At 42.5% G+C, this 18,626-nt stretch overlaps 1 protein-coding gene across 3 annotated transcripts; it reads right to left on the bottom strand.

Moving 5' to 3' along the window:
• Window positions 1-460: 460 nt before the first annotated feature.
• HNRNPU (heterogeneous nuclear ribonucleoprotein U) lies at window positions 461-15,231 on the bottom strand. Of its 3 annotated transcripts, none has more exons than XM_059835892.1 (14): window positions 14,502-15,231; window positions 13,345-13,456; window positions 13,145-13,218; window positions 10,601-10,740; window positions 8,936-9,035; window positions 7,705-7,817; window positions 7,037-7,300; window positions 6,700-6,819; window positions 6,052-6,180; window positions 5,512-5,680; window positions 4,740-4,979; window positions 4,080-4,282; window positions 2,903-2,974; window positions 461-2,495 (listed from the first exon to the last, which is right to left on the bottom strand). In XM_059835892.1, exons 1-14 carry the CDS (start codon window positions 15,229-15,231, stop codon window positions 2,442-2,444), a joined length of 2,520 nt encoding a protein of 839 aa, XP_059691875.1. In that variant the 3' UTR covers window positions 461-2,441. The 3 variants fall into 3 exon arrangements, with proteins under 3 accessions (XP_059691875.1, XP_059691876.1, XP_059691877.1); XM_059835893.1 differs by having other exon boundaries at window positions 13,345-13,453; XM_059835894.1 differs by having other exon boundaries at window positions 14,538-15,231.
• Between the last annotated feature and the right edge of the window lie 3,395 nt (window positions 15,232-18,626).

Here is an 18,626-nt window from a genome sequence, read left to right as displayed (position 1 = left end):
CTCACACAAGTGATGGTCTCTGCTCTACTGTGACAGAGTGGGGAAGCATCTACCCTGCTGTGTCACCTTTCTGGACAACAGAGGCCTCAGTGGCACCCATGCTGGAACTTTTCTGAGTTCTGTACCTCAGAACACAGGCAGCAGATAGTGCTGAACTTAACAAAACCAGCTTTTTTCATACAGGATTATTTTTAGTAGAAACAGATACTCCTCTTTCAAGTGCAAGACAGTTGATGCACTTCCCCTCATAGGTGGCTTTTTTAACACCGTACATTGAAGAGCTTAAAACAAAACATCCCAGACTTTTGAATTAAAATACAAGCTTCACAAACACATAGTAAGTGTAGGCTCTTATATTTCAGTTTAAGACTGTATAATTTTATAGAGTACCAAAGTAAGCAAAGGATCAGCACTCCATACAAAGTGTTAGTTCTTGTGAGGAGGGTGGGAGGTGTACTTTAATTACACTAAGCTTTTTTGCAAGTCTAAAGAAAATTCCATTTCAGCAAAACAGATTTGGGTTGAGATTCCCCACATTTCTAGTTCATTAAATAGTGTTTCTTTAAAGAGACAATTTACATTTTTCTCATTCAAAGTAAAGGGATGATTTAAAGCAATATTAACAAGGAGGTGGTGCTATTAATGTTTAATGTCAATATGCAATGTCATCTGTTTGCTGTAAAAGCTAGAAGAGCAACACAACTTTACTTCTGAAGACTAACTTTTGAGAAGTTTCAAGCACACTACACCAACTCTAGGTCTACGCTCCTGGTAAGCCTCTGCTGGTCTGTACACTGCCACGAGGAGCTCAGCAGACAAATCCCAGCAGCCGGATGCTGGCAGTGACGTGTTCTCACATGTATACCACAAGTCTGACTTACGACGGCTACCTCTCTCCCCTGTCTTACGCATTAAAATGCAAGGAAATTATTAGCTAACGTTGCCACTACAATTTTACAAAAGCGTAAATCTGAACAAAATAGCAGTTAAAACAGATTGAAGCGCTCTGTTCAACTCCGGGGTTCATTCTCTATGACAACCCTCCTTCTGTCCTACTCCCTGCCCAGTTTCTTCCCCACTCCTTCCCTAATGTCTATTTTACAATAAATAGGTTAAGTGGATTTACATGATGCAAGCGCAACTTAGAAGACTTTTGCCCTATACATATAACCATGTTAAATTGTGAGATTATACACGTGATGTATCTCTAACAGAGCAACCACCAATTTAGATTTTTCAAGAAACACAAGTATTTCAGCATGTACACAGTAATGAGTTTAAAACTGTCCAACATTATAGCTTTCATACATTCTCTTCCTCTTTATAGCCTTAAAGGGATTTTAAACCTTGATGGCAACAATCCCAAAACAAGAGTAAAATGAATTTATTTTATTGCAAACAAACGTCTAGAGTTAAATTTCTCCACCCACTTTCTTTAAAGAGAAAAGGAATCAGCAGGCTATGGAGACACCCATTTGAGAATTGACATGATTAAAAATTAGATATAAAATGGGTGACTCACAGTTTCATTAGCTTACAAAATGGTGGAGTAACTACTACAAGCACACTAGGTATACAGTATTTTGTGGGGAAAGAGTTATACAGACACACAGCTAACTTCATATAGATCCCATTAGACAACTGGATTTACAACAAGTTTTGTTTAATAAGAAATGGGCAAAGCCAGCTTCTTTTCAGAATCAAAATGCAGAACAAATGGAAAAGAAATTATGGTGTTGTACCTTCACAAGTTTGAGCCTCCACAAATAACGCAACCAAGTTTTACAACTTTAAGAGCTTCTACATACACTCCACCTTCACTGTTTAGCCCCAGGTTTCCTCTTTGCCCCCAACATCTTATTGAGTTCCAAATGTTACAAAAAAGTCCTAGTTATTGCCAGAAACTTTTACCTCCCCCTCCTCCCCTCCCCACCCAGAAGCTTCATAGAGAGGATGGAGTGTAATATTGGAGCTTTACATGATCTCATGGTATTCATGAGGGCTACTAAGGAGCCTCTGTACGAATCTGGTTGCTAACATTTCTATCATATTGTGACATGACTCACGACTGTTTCTTAGAAATTGGGGGATGGGGAAAAAGGAGAAAATTCTTTAATAAAAAGACACCAGGTACAAAGCAACGTTTTACTTTTGTTGTGGTAAAAAAAAAGTCACATTTTACAGATAAAATGTAGAACCCTGAAATACTGACACATTCTCTTATCGTGCACAATGCTGAGGTTCTCTTACGAATCACTTTAAAACTGCAATTAAAAATGTACAAAAAAGAAAAGAAAAAAATCAACCCACAAAGCTTCTAAAAAAGGAACCCGCAGGCACTTCCTCTTGTGGAATGTTTAAAAAGTTAGCCTACTAAAGAAAACAGTCGACTTCTTGTGAAGGTTTTGGAGAAATATGTATCAGTTCATTTATTTGGGTATTCAATAATATCCTTGGTGATAATGCTGACTCCATGGCTTCTGACCCCAGAATTGCTGCAATAAATGGATAAAGAGTTAATTTTAACCTGTAATCACATATGGTTACATTTCTTACAGAAAAGTGTTTAATAAACATCTAGTTCTCCTGGAACTTGAGAAGATTAAAGTCCTCTCAAATAGCAGTAAGTTCCTAAACAACTGAAGGCAGTTGAGTTCACTTCACAGTAGTAATGTGAAGCCAAATACTACATACCGTTAAGACCAATAAGCCATAGCTGATATTTGATATATCAAGACCATCAAGCCAGATTAAGTTTTGCACAGAAAACTATTTATAGTAATATTACCTGGCATTAAAAGATTTTGCTATCCAGTTTTGATTACACATCTAATTATTTCAGAGAGCATTTTGAAACATTCAAGTTAACAATCAGTGAAAAAGTAAAGTTATGACTACTTACACCCTGCTGCCACTGGTTGTAGCCCTGAGATTGGTTTTTGTAGCCACGATTATTTCCCCTTCCTCTGAAGTTCTGCAAGAGGAGAACAGTTTTTAACTACTTAACCTATATGGATTTTTCAGAAGTGTACTAATACCAATCTCTCTGTTACCACCAAAACATAACATACCATATAGAATCCTTCAAATACAAGGTATCAGGCCTAGTTTAAAAAACCCAACCAACCAAAACACCTCCCTGAGAACCACTGAAATATCAAAAGTCTCCCCCTCCAAGCAACTGCTTCTTAAAAATGGGGCAAGAACCTCAGAATTAACAAGCCAGCCTAAAACTGTTCTTGCCAGTGGTCTGGAAAGCTGGCTAATCCAGTTTTGACTCACCCTATTTCCAGCTGCTAAACTGCACCAGGACAACTAAAAATACAAGAGCTTGCCTATTTTTAGTTAGGAAAGGCTGTGTAGTTGCTACAAGGATGTGTTATTTCATCAGGCAAAATGATACGGGACATATAACTGAAAATGGAAGAGCTAGTCCACAAAACTCCAAATAAAAGTTATGGTACAAAAGAAGGGACATTAATACCAGTAGATAAAATACTGCATTTCCCCTGTTTGTCAGTATTAAGACAAACCTGAGCCATGTTTACTAGCTTGGGCTCCATCTGCTGGCTCTTCAGTAATCCAAATTATGTTTCCAAATACTTCCACTGATATTCCACCAGTTAAGACCTAGACCAGTATTTCTTTACTAGTTGTGTTTGATACCAGACACCAAAACAAAGACTCTCTCCAGAACTAGTTCCAGAAAGTTCCCGAAATGCTTGATAAAGACACACCTTGACCCTAAGGCCAAACAACAGTTACTACTATTTGAAGGAAAAACATGAAAAGAAAAAAAGAAAAAATCAAAACACAAACCTTCACACACAGGCCCTAAAAACCTTCATCTTTAACAGGACAGGGGGACAGTTTTAACATGGAACCCTCACGTCAGCATCAGAGCTTCCCCAACATTCAGAGTTCTGGGCACATACACTAAACTAGAAAGCCAGGCCTTTTCACGTGGGATTAATGCAGTACCACAACCAAGTTTATGGCTATTCGCAGCCACCAAACCTTTCAAACAGCATCATCTCAAGTACTGTAGTTCAACTAATAAATCCCCCCAAAAGCATCACCTGGTTGTAGTTTCCCCTGTTGGGCATTCCACCTCTGTTATAGTTTCCTCTGTTTGAGTAGCCACCTCTGCTTGGAAAGACAGGGCCACGAGGATACGGGTAGCCAATTGCACCGCTGCTGCCACCGCCACCACCGCCACCTCCACCACCTCGCTGAGGCATGTTGCCTCCCCTCCGGTTGTATCCACCACGATTGCCAGGGACTGCAGGGAAAGAGTTACTTCAATCAAGCAATTGTTAGGTCTTAAATATTTCTTACATGAAGACTAATTGTTCAAAAAAAAAGATGGTATAGAAATAAGATGTCCAAATTCAGTGCAAAGATTTCAACGCAAACATTAAGTCATCTGATCACAGTGAAAAATGGTAATTTAACCATACACTACCCCAGCAATACAACCTGGTACACAAGCAACCACTAAACCTAACCTAAAAACTCAAAGCTGTGCCTCAAACCACATGAACAGTGTAATCCAGGATTTTGGCAATCCTCACTTTTGAAGTTGGACAATTAAGTTTGCACGAATACATTAATAAACTTACTGAAGTTGAAATCAAGGTTCCCACTACATAATCACAATGCAAGTACTACAAGCTTTTTATTTCTTCTTCCCCAGAAGCAGCAACCTCCAAAATTTACAGGCTTATTTCTAGGCTCACCTCCTCCTCTGAAGTTGCCCCGCATGTTGAATCCTCCACGACCTCTCTGACCCCTATTAAACTGATTTTTATTGCTCTTCTTGTTCTTCTTTGAGCCAGTGTTCTGTTTCTTTTCCGGTGGAAGAGATTTCTTACTTTCTTCTTTATATTGTTCCAAAAGCTTCTGAGCTTCTTCTTTTTGCAACTCTACATAGATTATTTCATCAAAACATTCTGCTACCTCTGGCAGTGTGAAGTTCCCTATAATTGCAAAAACACTGAGTATTCAGCATCTACATTCAGTTACAATCAAAGCCGTACTTTAACCACCTTTCTCCCATTCTTCCTCCCACCCCCTGCATTCCCTCAGCATAGGGACAAAATTACATAGTTTGAGCATTTAAGAAATGTAACAGTGACAAAAGAGATAAACAGGTCTTCATGGAGTTGCCAGTACTGTTCCAAACCTTGAAAACATTCTGCCTATATCTTTTTTTCTTTTATAAGCCTCCACTCAGAATACCAGTTTCTGCCAAATATGTCACTTATGTAGGGCACTTTATGCCAAGACAGCTTTGTGCATCTGCATGAAGCGTATCAGCATAACTGAGTAGTGTTAAGGACTGCAGCAGAGGGAACACAATATAGTGTTGTCCTACAAGTTACAATAGTCTTCCAGTTTTGTTTAAGTACAACTGTTTAAGATAAAGTGATTTTTTAGACTTCACGTTTACTTAATCCTTTAAACAGATACTCAGCATCCTAAAACACAGTATAGGATTATGTTCCATGCCTTTCATTTTGAGAACTGCATGCTCTGGAAGATCTTTTCCCTCCACCTCTGCCTTCTTTTGTGTTCTTTGCTTGTAGTCTTCATCTTTTGGGCAAACAACAACTGCTTTGCGCTGGAAGCCTGCAAACAGGCACATTTTTCTCCTCTGCGCAGCTGCAGACACATTTGTCTGAAAAAAATGCAGTAACTTACTACACGTAGCTGTCATTGTAAGAGTTAAGGAAGTCAACTTATGGTGTATAGACTTCACCTCTACAAGAGCTTGCAATGAAGTTTACAAATAACTGGACATAAAGATGCTGCATAATGCAAAGTTACGAGCTCAAATCCACGTGTTAAAAGACTACTCCTCCCACATCCCATAAATCCAGAGAAGTTCAGACAAGCATTTGTAGTAATATCTCAAATTTGTGTCCCCTGAATGAGTAGTAAGTCAGTAAGTGAAACAACTGCTATTACAATGTAACTTCAATCCCATTTAATTACTGCACTACAACCTAAAACCAAATTTCTTTAACCATTTTTCACTGAAGCTTCTACCTGATCCAAAATGAAATTCCTCTTCTTACGAGCTGCAATCTCAATGAACTTTCCAAGACACTGCGGAGCTCTCTGCAACAGCGTGTTAAGTTTTCCAGTGTCCGCCATCTGCCGCTTAAAACCTGCAACCTACAGAGAGATTTCCCAGAGTTAAAGCAGCCCTGATACACATGGCTGACATTTTTCTTTGCTAAATGCTTTTCAGCTCACTTCAAGGATTGTTCAATTCAAGGCCACAGCTACAAACTCATTAACTGAAATTCCCAAAGCCTCCGTAAGACACAGAGCTTTATAATCAAAGAATCTAGGTGAATCAATACAGCTGAATCTAAGGTATACTCATCACATTAGTAATTCAAAGCTAAATGTTCTGTTCTGAGGACAGTGATATAAAGAGAAATGAAAATACTTAAATAGTCAACAACAGATGACTATTTCTTATATAGTACCACAAAAAGCTTCAGAATCCTGCTGTGCCATGTATGAATAGCAGCTCAGCAAGATAAAAAATCTTTAATGGTAACTAGCTAACCAGTAGCCAGCTTCTTAGCTTTCTTTGATACAAAAGAACCCCATAGCAGCTAAAGACCTTAGACTTACAGCAAGTCTTTAACATATCAACAAATCAGATGTCATATTATCACTTACCATCATTTTGTCCATAATAGTATTTGTCCCAAGAATGTTGTATTTCCCAGGATTTGCTGCTGCATGTTTGGTAACCCATGTAGTCTTGCCAGCTCCAGGCAAGCCAATCATCATCACCACCTACGACAACAGGTTCTATACTTGAGATACTAGTTCAAAGATTTTCTTTAATATGCAACATAGACCAACAAGCCTAATGGAAACTGAGTGGGGGGATGGGGGTGTCGGGGGGTGGGTGAACAAAAAAAAAAATCAAGAGAGTTGTATAATAGTCTGCTTAAACTCCACCACTTCTGTTCATCTATCTCAACTTTGATATTATCAACAAGGAATTTACCTCACAATCTTTCTTTTGCTCAGGTCCCTTTGGTCCTCGGACCCTATCCTCCAGGGGGACCTTCTGGATGAAGGTATACTCTTCAGGTACAGGAAAGTAAGGTTCCTCCTTCTGACCAAAGTTGAACTCAACTGCACAGTTATGGCAGAGAACATGTGGGAAGAGTGGCCGCCCATCAAGAACTTCCTTACTTATTTTGAATGCAACACCAAGCTCTTGTCCGTTCTTGGAATATGAGAGTTCCACTTCATCACCATCAAAATTCTGGTTTTCAAACAAAGCATTAGTTTGGATAAAATTACTCACCTCGCTCTATAAAGTTGTATTAGTAATTTCACTATATTGGTTATATTCACTCAACTTCTATAACACTGTTATATCATAAAGGAACTACTTAAAAGCTTTCTTTTAAAGTGAGTTAAGGTCAATGATCACCTTGTTTAAGATCTGATTTTTTTTCAAAGGCTTTAAAGAGATTTGTCTGTGAATATGAAATTGTAACATGTTCACAGCAGTCACTGTTGATAACACTGGCTATCCCTGCCTCCAAGTTGTTAAACAACTTGTCTTGATCCAAGTTTTTCTGTATTTGGTTTACTGCTTCTCACATCAAAGCAGTCTAAAAATTCAATGTTTTTCCTCAGAAGAAAATATAAGTGAAAACTTACAGCAAAACATCCAATCACATCATTTTCATCAAACTTCTCACCAAAGTCTTCAGTCTCACAATTGCATGTTTTTATTCCTTTTAGAGAATACCCATAAGAAAATTCTTCTTCACCTGAAGAAATAATTTAAACTTATTAAAAATAGGTATTTTCATCTAGCCTTTTAGAAATACAACCACTTTACAGCTACTCAAGCAAGCTGCTGTTCAGAATGTTTTTATGAATCCCAAAACAAGCTATGACCCCCCCCCAAACAGCTACAGCTCATTCGTGTATTCAAGAACTCAATACTCTCTCACTTGAGATGGAACACCAGTGTTTCTCCCATCCCAGTTTTAAGAGCCTTATGCTGCTGGTTCCAGATTCATGTTGACATAAAGCTGAACTGCCAGATAAAGACATGTCCAAGTATTTTTAAACTCTGAAGACCTGATTATGCACCAGTACACCTGTAATGTAGTTAGTCAGAAAAGCTTTCCGAATTTAGTCTCCAATAGCACTTACCCCTCCCCATTTTAAAGGCAGTTTAGCAGACATTCAGCCTATGCAACAGCTGAGGAGTGAAGCTGCAAGGAACAAGCTAACAGGAAGTGTCAAACACAAGGACTCAGGTGGAACTTAAGTACTTAACTAGAAAGCTGCTGCTGCTATCAGAACATAACCAATTCATATACATTTCCCACAAAGTTGTGTCTCAGCAGCAGGTATTAGTTATAAATACCATTATGATCAGTTCCCATGTATCTAATAAAGTTGTACTTCTTTCTTCCTAAGTATTTTCAGAAGTGAGGATTCTCCCCCCAAGCCAAAAGAATGATAATGTAGTTAATCCAGGAATTTTTCTTCACTGGTTAAATCTTGCAGCATGCCTCACCCTTTAAAAAAAAAAGGCAAAAAACCCTCTTCCTATTTATGACACTACATGATAAAGGAGAAATCCTTACTCTTCTCAGGTTTTCAAGAGTGTTCTCCACAACCCATACTTGACCACTGAAAGAATTAACTCTCAAATCATGTAATCCTCACAGGCCTGAATACTTAACGACTTTATTTGGTCCCAGTAATAAACTTTCTCACACTGCGTCCAGTGAACGATTCAAGTTAAGACCACTTTTCAGAACACACTGACTACCATCACTAAGCTTTTCCCATCTGCTTAAGAAAAAATTACTTGAAACTTCAGCCACGTTCACAATCAGTAATAAGAAGTAATCAAATGTTTAAGTCTTACCAAGCAACATTCCACTTGTGTTGAGTGACCAGCCAACTCGCACTTCATGTATGTCAATGTCTTTTGTATACAGGTGTTTAACAGGAATCTTTTCTGTAACCTATTTTTAAATTATTCATTAAAAGGTATGTAGTATTTATTAGACACTAACAAGATAGAAACGCAACGGTAGTATCTGGAACCTTTACACTTTGGTTAAATCTTTGTTAAGTTTGAGTAATCACCTTCTGCAAAAATAAAACATGCTTAAGTAGATGAAATCACAGGCCAATCACTGAATAGTTACATCTCCTGACTGAGCAATGAAGACGCAAGATACCATATACCTTCAAAGCACTTAGTCATAGCAGCCCCTCTCAGTGGTCAAAAGCCTTAATCCTTTTGATACTGTATTAAAATTAAAAACAAGATATATATGTATTTTTTAAAAATAATCACCATAAAGTTGGGATTAACAGTAAATTACTTTGCCAGTAAAATGTGGTAATGGATAAAAAATGCTTTACATAGACTGGGGAAAATACTACACTCATCCCTTTCCACAGTAAGCAGACTTCCTGGGCAAGTTGCCAGCTTCCAAACGACATAACCAGATTAAAAAAACCCACCTAAAAACACCGGAATCTGTAGGCAACCAGCTACTTTCTAACTGCCTTTAAAAATTTCACCAAACTAAAGTGAAAAACTTATCAGTATCCTACCAGTTTCCACAACTATTTGAGTCAGGTGACCAAGGTGAAACCAATTTGAAAGTGAACAGGGCAATAAATATTGACATCAATTTCACTCCACTGGCCTTCCAAAGTTATAGGTACCAACAGACAGAAATCACTCAATGCAAGAGCATGGAGAATGGGATCACTACCCACTCCTCACAGTAGTGGTTAGATTTGAAAGTACTAGAGGAAGAGAACAGAGTAAGCATTTATATAAACAGGCACATCATATGCAAAGAAAGCTTTAAGATCACCAAGTCAAAAAAAAAAAAATCAAGCTTTGTGCCTCTGTTATTCTTTCATCAACAAGTTGGAGAAATCTGTTTATTACAAGGCTGATTGCTCTTTGCCATTCTTACTCTTTAGGCGAACTCTTGCTCTCAAAATTCAAATACCTGCTAAATACTCATATTCACTGCACACACAAGTCAGAATTATTCAGGTTAGAAGGGACCTCTGGAGGTCATCTAGCCCAAATCCCTGCTTAGAGCAAGTCAAACTCAAAGACTAAGAAAGAAGGGAAAAAAAGGGCTGCTCAAATAATTTATATCCCTTTTTAAAAAAAAAAAAAGCCAAGCTTTCTGCAACCTTCAGAAAGTACAAGCAAACTTCTGACTAGCAAGTATCATAATTCTTCAAGTGTTGATGCATGAGGTGCCAAATAAAATTCTTGGTTCAAAAATGAGACCAGAAGTTACACATTCAGGGCAAATGCAAGCTGCTTTTTTTTGGGTTTTGTTAAATGGAAGTTCTTATAAAAGAGGAAGCAGTTTTGCAATTTGAGCCATCTTTTATCAAGAACCATTTCACAGGCTCGTAAGAGAAGGCCTTCTGAAAGTTCTGTTCACCTGAATTAGTTTCAAGTAAGTACAAAAAAACTTGACAAGTATTAACAATATTATATTTAAGCATGCAAAACAGTCTCCCATAAAACATCAATTTAACTCACCTTCATCTCAAAGCAGACTTTGCCTTTAGAAACTCCATAGGAGGCTCTCCCTCCAGCCCAAAGGAAAGCAAAGCTTTCCATGGTCAGAGAGGAAGCACTAAACCGGTCTCTTGAGATTTTAAAATGCAGGTCACAGTTATCTGTTAATATAAAAACCATTCTGTTTACTCTTATTACAAAATAAAGTACAGCTGTCCAATTTCGTGCATTAAAGGTGATCTCAGCTTTCAAAGGTGATTTTCAAGACAAACTGCCAGCAAGTGCTCAGCATCTTTCAGGAAAGAAACTGAACACATGCCTAGATAGAGCTGCAGGCTGAAGCTCAGCCAAAAATCTTATGAAAAGTTAGCTAACAAAAATAATTTTCAAGGTGCCATCTTCACTTCTATCACCAAATTCCCTCTACTTTTTTTCCATCTGTTTAAAAACTTCAATTTCATCTCATCTATTTGAATCTTTTTGGTCAGTTACCCGAGATATTTCCATCAATATAGAGCAAAGGAATCTGCATCATGCTTTCTGCATTATTTGCTAGACACCTTTTTTCCAAGTCTTCTTACCCCTCATGCCCAAACCTAAGGGCAGCTGAAAAGTAAATAAGAACATGAGTATTTTTAAGTACTGAAAATAGTACTGTCTTTGGTTAATATAGTAATTTAGCAAGTCCAATTAGATTAAGCCAATTAAAATAAAGTCAGTTAAGTCAAATGCATATAGGTTAAGCACGCAGAATTGATAAGAGAACCTATTTCACCTAAGCAACACGATCTGCACTATGAATTCACCTATCACTCTTAAGAACTGAAGTGGAACCTTTGTTTTACAGACATCTTCAGAGCTGCAGCACCATGAAATTTCAAATTAATCTTGTAGTAGGTTTCAAAAAGACAATGCAAAATGGTAACATGAGGTGCAGGATATAGCACTTGGATTCCACAGAGCAAGGTATCCATTGAAGAAACTCCAAACCTATTTGACAGTTACAAGAAAGGAGCAAAATTAGCAAGCAGTGAGTTCTTCTGCCCTGGTATAAAATCTGCATGCTGCCTAAGTACACCAAAGTGCAGTCTTCCCTATATCACTGATCACTCTCATGGATGAGATCTCGTTTTGTTTGCATAAAGCCATCCGCAGTTGCAACTACAGTATTTGTGATCCAAGTGTTTTCTCATTAAGTGGTTCTAACTTTTATTTGTTGCATGAAAACCAGATAAAATCATACAGAAGAAACCGACCTGTGTAGGTTACTTTTATAACAACAGACAAGACCAGAATTTAAAGTTACAGCTTCCTTTTAAGACACGGGTAATAAAAAGCCCTTAAGAGTGCTAAACCTCTTATATGTCTGGATCATTATGGTCCAGAAAAGAGAGCGCCAAGTTGTTACACAATTCAGTCTTAAAGCTATGTTTGATTCTGATCTCCAAGCAGTCTGTCAACACTTTAAACTAAATCACAAAGTTTGTCCAGTAACAACACTTTCTACTAGAAATAATACTGAAAAGTAGCTACTGCTCAGCTATTGGGAACATCAGAAGCTCCCACAAAGGTGGCTACTCACCAGGTTAGCAGCTAGAAACTTGAGATTTAGTTACCAAAATGTCAAGGATGGCATATTCAGCAATTTACGTGGCTGTAAACTAGTACCTCCTTCCATTTCCAAACATTTATTGGGAAAAACACACCTGGAACTACTAGCAATTATGCCAGATGATACCAAAATTTAAGCTTTCCTTCCACAGCACTTTTAGGAATCCAACAAGCTCAAACATTGCTTATTAAAGTTTTTTAATACTGCACTAAGTCCTTACACTTACCCTCGAGAATATGAATGTAAAGTTTCCCCCAGTCATGGTACATCACAGTAATAGTAACATTTATAATCTGCCTCAAGAAAACCCCCACTGTTTGTAGGTACTTGTCAATTTCTGTGCCCTTCCGACCAATTCTCTCTGCCATCCCATTTGCACAAATCACCCCCCTGCCCCACAAACTCCCAGGTTGCATGAAATGTGTCATTTTTCAGAAGGCCTTACCTGATTTTTTTTGGTTATCAGAAAACATGAAAAAATACGCCACTGGTTGGTACATAAATAGGGCCTCAGCAAATTATGCAGGAAGCTCACTTCACAAGTTGTAGTACTGCAACCACCTGCACTACTGACTCAGAACTTTCTAAAGTGAAAAGCTCATGTGCTATATAATCAGTTTCTCAAGCTGTTTCTAGGGTGTTCTGTGCTCACTCTACACTTGGCCAGATTAGTTTCCATACTAGATTAGTGTTTAGTTAAGATTTCTTCAGAAAACTCTGTATCACAGACTTTATGGGAAAACCAAGCTTATTACTGCTAATATAAAGACCCATATATCCTTCTGTGCTTTTGTATACTGAAAATGGGTGGAAACACCATTTCTAATTTTTTTTAAAGTTACTTGGTAATGAAGTCAACAAATGTATTCACCCCACTTTTCAGAAAGTGTGGTTTTAAGATTAAAAGCGTAACACCACACCTTTCTGAAGTAAAGGAAAGCATGTTTACTCACAAGTATCAAGACAAACCACTGTGTCATCAAAATGTTCATCTTCCTCTTCAACAGGTGGTTGAGGGGATTTGGCCCTGAACAAAAAAAAATAAAATCAAAAGATATTAAAACTACATGTATTTTCACACAGTTAAAATAAGCATTTCTGTACCTTATTTCTCCTCATTCACAAAATGCTGCCCAGCGTAAAGTTCATTTACCTACTGTACTTGTTTTCCTCAATGTATTCAAAATATCCACGGCCATGGTCTTCACGCGGTCTCTTCACTCCCCTCTTTTTCTCACCAGTTTTTTGTTCTGTTTTAGCATCTCCTGTAACAGAATTAGTGATTTATTTTAATTACACAAAGTAACTCTTTAATTAGGAATAAAAACCTGTATGATGGTTCCAACTTTGGAAACTGTGAGAACCTACAGCAAACGAAAAACAGTAGTACCCTAAAGAAGAATTTTATTTTGTACTAAGATAAAAACCCGTATCTCGAATTTTCTCAGAAGAGTCAAAACTTGTCTGCTAAATCATCTCTGATCCGCGACAGAAGCGGCCAGTACACCCCGCAGCAGCCGGTACAGTCCTCGATGTGAAGACCCCCACAGAGAAGCCTGACCGCTCCCAAGCGGTGGAAAAAAAAAAAACCGGACCAAAAAAACCCCTCCCGCGACGCCAGATCCGCACCCCGCCCCCCCCCCCCCCCCCAAAAGCAGGACACTCCCGGCCGCTCGCAAGGACACCGAGCGATCCGCACGACTGCGCCTCCTCTCGGCAGGCCGTGCGCGGCAGCCCGGGCGGGAGCCCCGCGTGGGGCCGCCCGGCTGCCTGCAGGGAAGGGATTCCGCCTCCTCCCGCCTCCATTGTACCAGGCCTTCCCAACGCCATCCCGTGCGGCGCCCAGGCCGGAAGTGACGTCACGCCGCCGAGCGCTCCTCAGCACAATACAGCGCGCCCCAGCGGCCCCTCCGCCGCCACCCCTCCCCCCGCGGCCCGGCGCGGCGGCCCCTTCCCGGCGGCCCCTTCCCCGCGTCCCCCGGCCCCTCCCCCTCCTCCGCCGGCCCCCCGCAACGGCCCCTCACGGGACCCCGACCCCCCCCCGCCCGCGGTGCGGGGCCCGGCGCAGCGCCTGGAGCGGAGCACGCGGTGCCGCGCGAGGAGCAGTGGAACCCCCCCCCCCCCCCGCGGAGGAGGCGCCGCCGTCGCGCCCGCTCTCGCACCGGCCGCGAACGCCCTCCCGCGCGCGCCCCGGAAACCGCCCTCCTGGCCGTTGCCCCCCCCTCCCCCGCGACGGGGGTTCCCGGGGGTGGAATCAACGGCCTTCTTCTCCCCCCCGCCCCCCCCCCGCTTCCCGCCGCGCACACTCACCCCCGGTGGCCTGAGCCCCGGGGCGGCCGCCGCCACCGCCACCTTCCGCTTTCTTCTGCTGCTGCTGCTGCTTGGCGGGACCCGCCGGGCCGGAGGGGGCCGCTGCCGGGGGCCCCGAGGCGCCGCCAGCGCTTTTGCCGGGGGCTTCCTTGGCGGCGCCGCGCGGCTGGAGGAGCGGCGGGGGCTGCTGCTGCTGGGTCTGGGGCTGCTGCTGCTCCCCGTGCCCGTTAGCGTCCCCGGCCGCGGCCTCCTCCTCGTCGGCGAGCTCGTCCTCCCCCTCTTGGAAACCCTGGTCGTCTCCGTTCTCATCCTCCTCCTCCTCCTCTTCCTCCTCCTCGCCGCCCGCCTCCTCTTCCATGGGGCCGCCCCCGGCCCCCGCCCGCTCGCCGTTCTCCTCGCCCAGCTCCATGGCGTCGCCATCGGCGGCCTCCAGCCCTTCCTCGTCGTCGTCCTCCGCGGTGGAGGCCGCGGCCTGGTCGGTGCCTCCCCCTTGGTGGAGCTGCGAGGCGCCCCCGCCGCTCTCGGCTGCCTCCCCCTCCATGCTGCCGTTGCCAGGCTCAACTGCGCTGCTGGCGGGGCCTCCCCCGCCGGCCTCCTCCTGGTCTAGCGCGGCCTGGAGCCGCTCCATGAGCTCGGCCTTGAGGCCCTTGTCGGAGAGGCGCCGCTTTTTCAGCTCCTCCTTCAGCTCCGACACCTTCAGCTTCTTCACGTTCACGGGCGAGCAGCTCATGGCGGCGGCGGCTCGATCCCTGGGCGGCGCGCAGGCGACTCTGGGCTGGGGCGGACGGCGGCGGCTCTGGGTCGAGGCCCCGGCGGGAGGCGGTGGGTGGGTGGCGCGGCTGGTTCGTGCGGCTGCGGCAGCTGCAGAGCGGACCCGCCTGGCGCCAAATCCTTTCACCGAGCTCGCGAGGGAGACGCGCCTCGCGGGGCCGAGCACGCAGCACTGCCCGCCCCGCCCCCGCGCACGTAGTCCCTCCTCCCCCCCCCGCTACCGTAACGGCCGCCCGCGCGCGCCCATACCGTAAATGCCCGCTCGAGCGCAGCCGCTCCGCGCGGACCCCGCCGCCCTCACGCGTGGGGTGCCGCGCGCCGCTGCGGCCGCTCCGCCGGGCCGCAGAGCGGAGCGTGAGGGAAAGAGCAGCTCTCCCTGCCGGAACGCCCCGCTCCGCGCTAACAGCTGTACCTGCGCCATGTTGGGCCCGCGGCAGCAGGAAGCGCGCCTGCACGCACCTCTGTTGTACCCTCTCCAATACACCGCTTCGGCAAAATAATCCGCTTGGGACTGGAGATCAGTCACCGTGTCACCCGAGCAGGCCTCCGTCCGTCCTTCTGGCGTGGATTAAACCCGAATAAGGTCCCAGCCCAACGAAACAGCTTCCCCACCGCCCCCCCCGCGCCCCGGCCCTGTTTTCAGGCCAGCGCCGCGGAGGCAGGGCAGCTCCTTCCCTCCCCTCGCTGCCGGGCACCCATCGCGGGCCTAGTCCGCACAGTTTACTGCGTGAAGGGTTTGAAAACAACCGCTGCTACTCAAAATAGTTACCCTGATACAACCTTGTTAACACAGTTACATAAGGACAAAAGTAGAGCTATACACCCATTTCTTCACGGGCTGCAGCAGTAAGAGGCATGCATAGCCCTGATCTTTAACTAGACCAGGCTGGGGCTAACAAAGGTTTTTCAAGTGCATTAACTCTCCAGTGGACAAGCAGTACTGTTCTGGAGCTCAGCACAGAACCGATCAGCTAACGAAAACTGCTCAGTTTCCCCCTTTTTCCCTCTGCACAGCATTAATTTGGGTCTCTCCTCAGCCACCAAGTTGTATTTTGTGGTTGAATTTTTCCAATTTGGTCAAAAGTTACTTGAAAACAAACAGCAGAGAGTGTTTCACATCAACAGAAAGGCAGCACTATCTACAAGTCTGCTTCCTTAGGGAGCCTGGATAAAAAACTAATTTTCACTTGCAGAAAAAGAAAAGCAAGTCAAACAACTAGAAGATCAGTATGAAGTGCGACAGAAGGGAAGGTGTGTTTGGCATGAAGCTGCCTTGTATTAGTACAGGTCGTGTGGCCTTCTGAACCAGAACAAACTATGTTTACCTGCACCAAGAGGAAGGGAGGAGAGACAAGGAAGTCATCCTGTTTTAACTGCACAAGGAAAGGGCTCTTTCAAGCACGTACACACACACTGCTCTGTCCTCAGTCAGGCTGGATCCATTTGGAAGAAACATGACGCAGTCAGCAAGGTTAGCTCAACTCATCACTACACAATGGCTTGTTGGAACAGCGACAGGGAGACCTCCCTCATGCAATATGTACGGATGAGAAAAAGGTTGCCAGAACCCTTCCCTTACTATAAATGCAAGTTAGTAGATTTTATCTCATTCTAGTAGGTCAGAGTCATCTCAATAGGGGAGGAAAAGGATAAGAGTGCATCAGTGCTAGGGAGAGGTCAGTGTGTGATCAAGCTGCACCAATATAAATCATTACCTTTGTCCATTTCTTCACGAAAGAGCTATCTTAGCTAGTCTGCTGAAGTACTCTTGATATATACTGTCCTGCCAAGGCAGAAACAAAAGTAAACAGGGTTCACCTAGTTAATATTGTAAGATTACTGACTGAAGCATACAGATAACTGCATTAATTTAGATGTCATCTGCCTGTCCAACCTCCATGTTATTTTTTTGAATTTTGAATGTAAAAATTTTAAAGAGAAGATACATCATTAAGTCTTCATATCTGAACCTCAGACAGAGCCCTACATTTAGACCTTGATCTGGCACAGGCCTCATCACATGTTGAGCCATGTTTCTGGAAGAGCTGCATCAGCGTAATCATCCGATAATCCCTCTCACCACTACAAACTTTATAGATTGATAGATTCTTTTAGGCCGGTTTTGGATCCCTAAGCCTTACCTTAAATTAGCACATCTGCACACATTCACAGCACCTCTGTGTTAGAAAATGCCCTCACTCAGAATCACCCTAGAGCTGCTGTCCCCATATGTAGTCCCATTCCTAAACAATGTCACATCTGCCTACTTCAGTAACATGCTCATACAGCTTTATACTCCCGTTACCATGGAAAAACAAAACAGCTAACAGCTTTGAGGCACATCAAGAGATTACTTACTTACCCTAAAGCATTCAAGCCTGTATATAAATGCACAAGTACATAAAGTAAGAATAATTTTTTTTGCCCTGGAAATTTAACACAACCAACCTGATGACTTTTTTTTTTAAGTTGCTAAGGCTATCTCTCTATTAAACCACTTAGAAGGCTGACTTTTTTTATTTTTAAAGGGAGATTAATTCATACCATAGTAGTAAGGGTACTATCTAACCACTCAATTACACTACCAAACAAATAGTTGCAAGTGTAGTAGGCCTGTGCTTTCAAGCTACAGTATGCTGCTACCCATTATTATAAAAGTGAGAAATCCCAGTTATTTTCAGATGTCAGGTGATTTAATTATGGTAAGAACAGCATTTCTTATAAAGCTAAGTACATAAAATACACACATAACTGGTATAGACATGTAACCTTAATGACAGCCTCTCAGTGTAAAAAAACCCAAGTTTTCTGCTGTTTAAGTTAAATACATATTTCTTGCAGGTTGGCCTCTGGGGAAAAACTCTCTAAGATGCTCACCTGTCCTTTTTGAGTCCTACGTTTCAGGAGTTTGCCTCTTCCCTATTCATACTTCAAAGGGGAAAAAATAAGTTAAGAGGATATGCTCTCCTCATTGCTGTACCCTCTCTTAATTCAGGTAGTAGATCCTTCAACTCAGCTTTTCCTAGATCATACAGATAGATACCAGACATATCATAAACATGAGTGTTTGATAATGTGAACTTCTGAAACAAAGTGCTAGAGGAAAGCACTTTAGCTTTAATTTGCAAAGCTGCTACTTGTATAATGATGGCCATATGAAAACCAAAACATCATTGCTGATAACCACAAGTACTCCTCCATTAAAATTGCCCCTTCTTTGGTCTCAAAATATATTAAAAAAATCTTCCTTTCCATTTAAATGGAAAGTGACATCTACCCATACATAACACATGCAATTCTATGCACTTTATTTATCCATCATATATAATTTTCCTCTTAACTGTGTTACTTTCT

This window comes from Gavia stellata, chromosome 2 (assembly GCF_030936135.1).
Source record: "Gavia stellata isolate bGavSte3 chromosome 2, bGavSte3.hap2, whole genome shotgun sequence".
In the NCBI taxonomy this organism is placed as follows: Eukaryota; Metazoa; Chordata; class Aves; order Gaviiformes; family Gaviidae; genus Gavia; species Gavia stellata.
The sequence above is the reverse complement of the archived record's forward strand: the minus strand, read 5'-3'. Positions and strand labels throughout refer to the sequence as shown.

What these genes read in the sequence shown, in the direction of transcription:
- HNRNPU (XM_059835892.1), bottom strand. Translation starts at nt 15,231, where the DNA reads ATGAGCTGCTCGCCCGTGAACGTGAAGAAGCTGAAGGTGTCGGAGCTG. An exon ending in CGGGGCTCAGGCCACCGGGG is followed by an intron (nt 13,457 to 14,501) that starts GTGAGTGTGCGC and finishes ATTCTGTTACAG; the next exon opens with GAGATGCTAAAACAGAACAA. An exon ending in GAGGAAAACAAGTACAGTAG is followed by an intron (nt 13,219 to 13,344) that starts GTAAATGAACTT and finishes TTTTTTGTTCAG; the next exon opens with GGCCAAATCCCCTCAACCAC.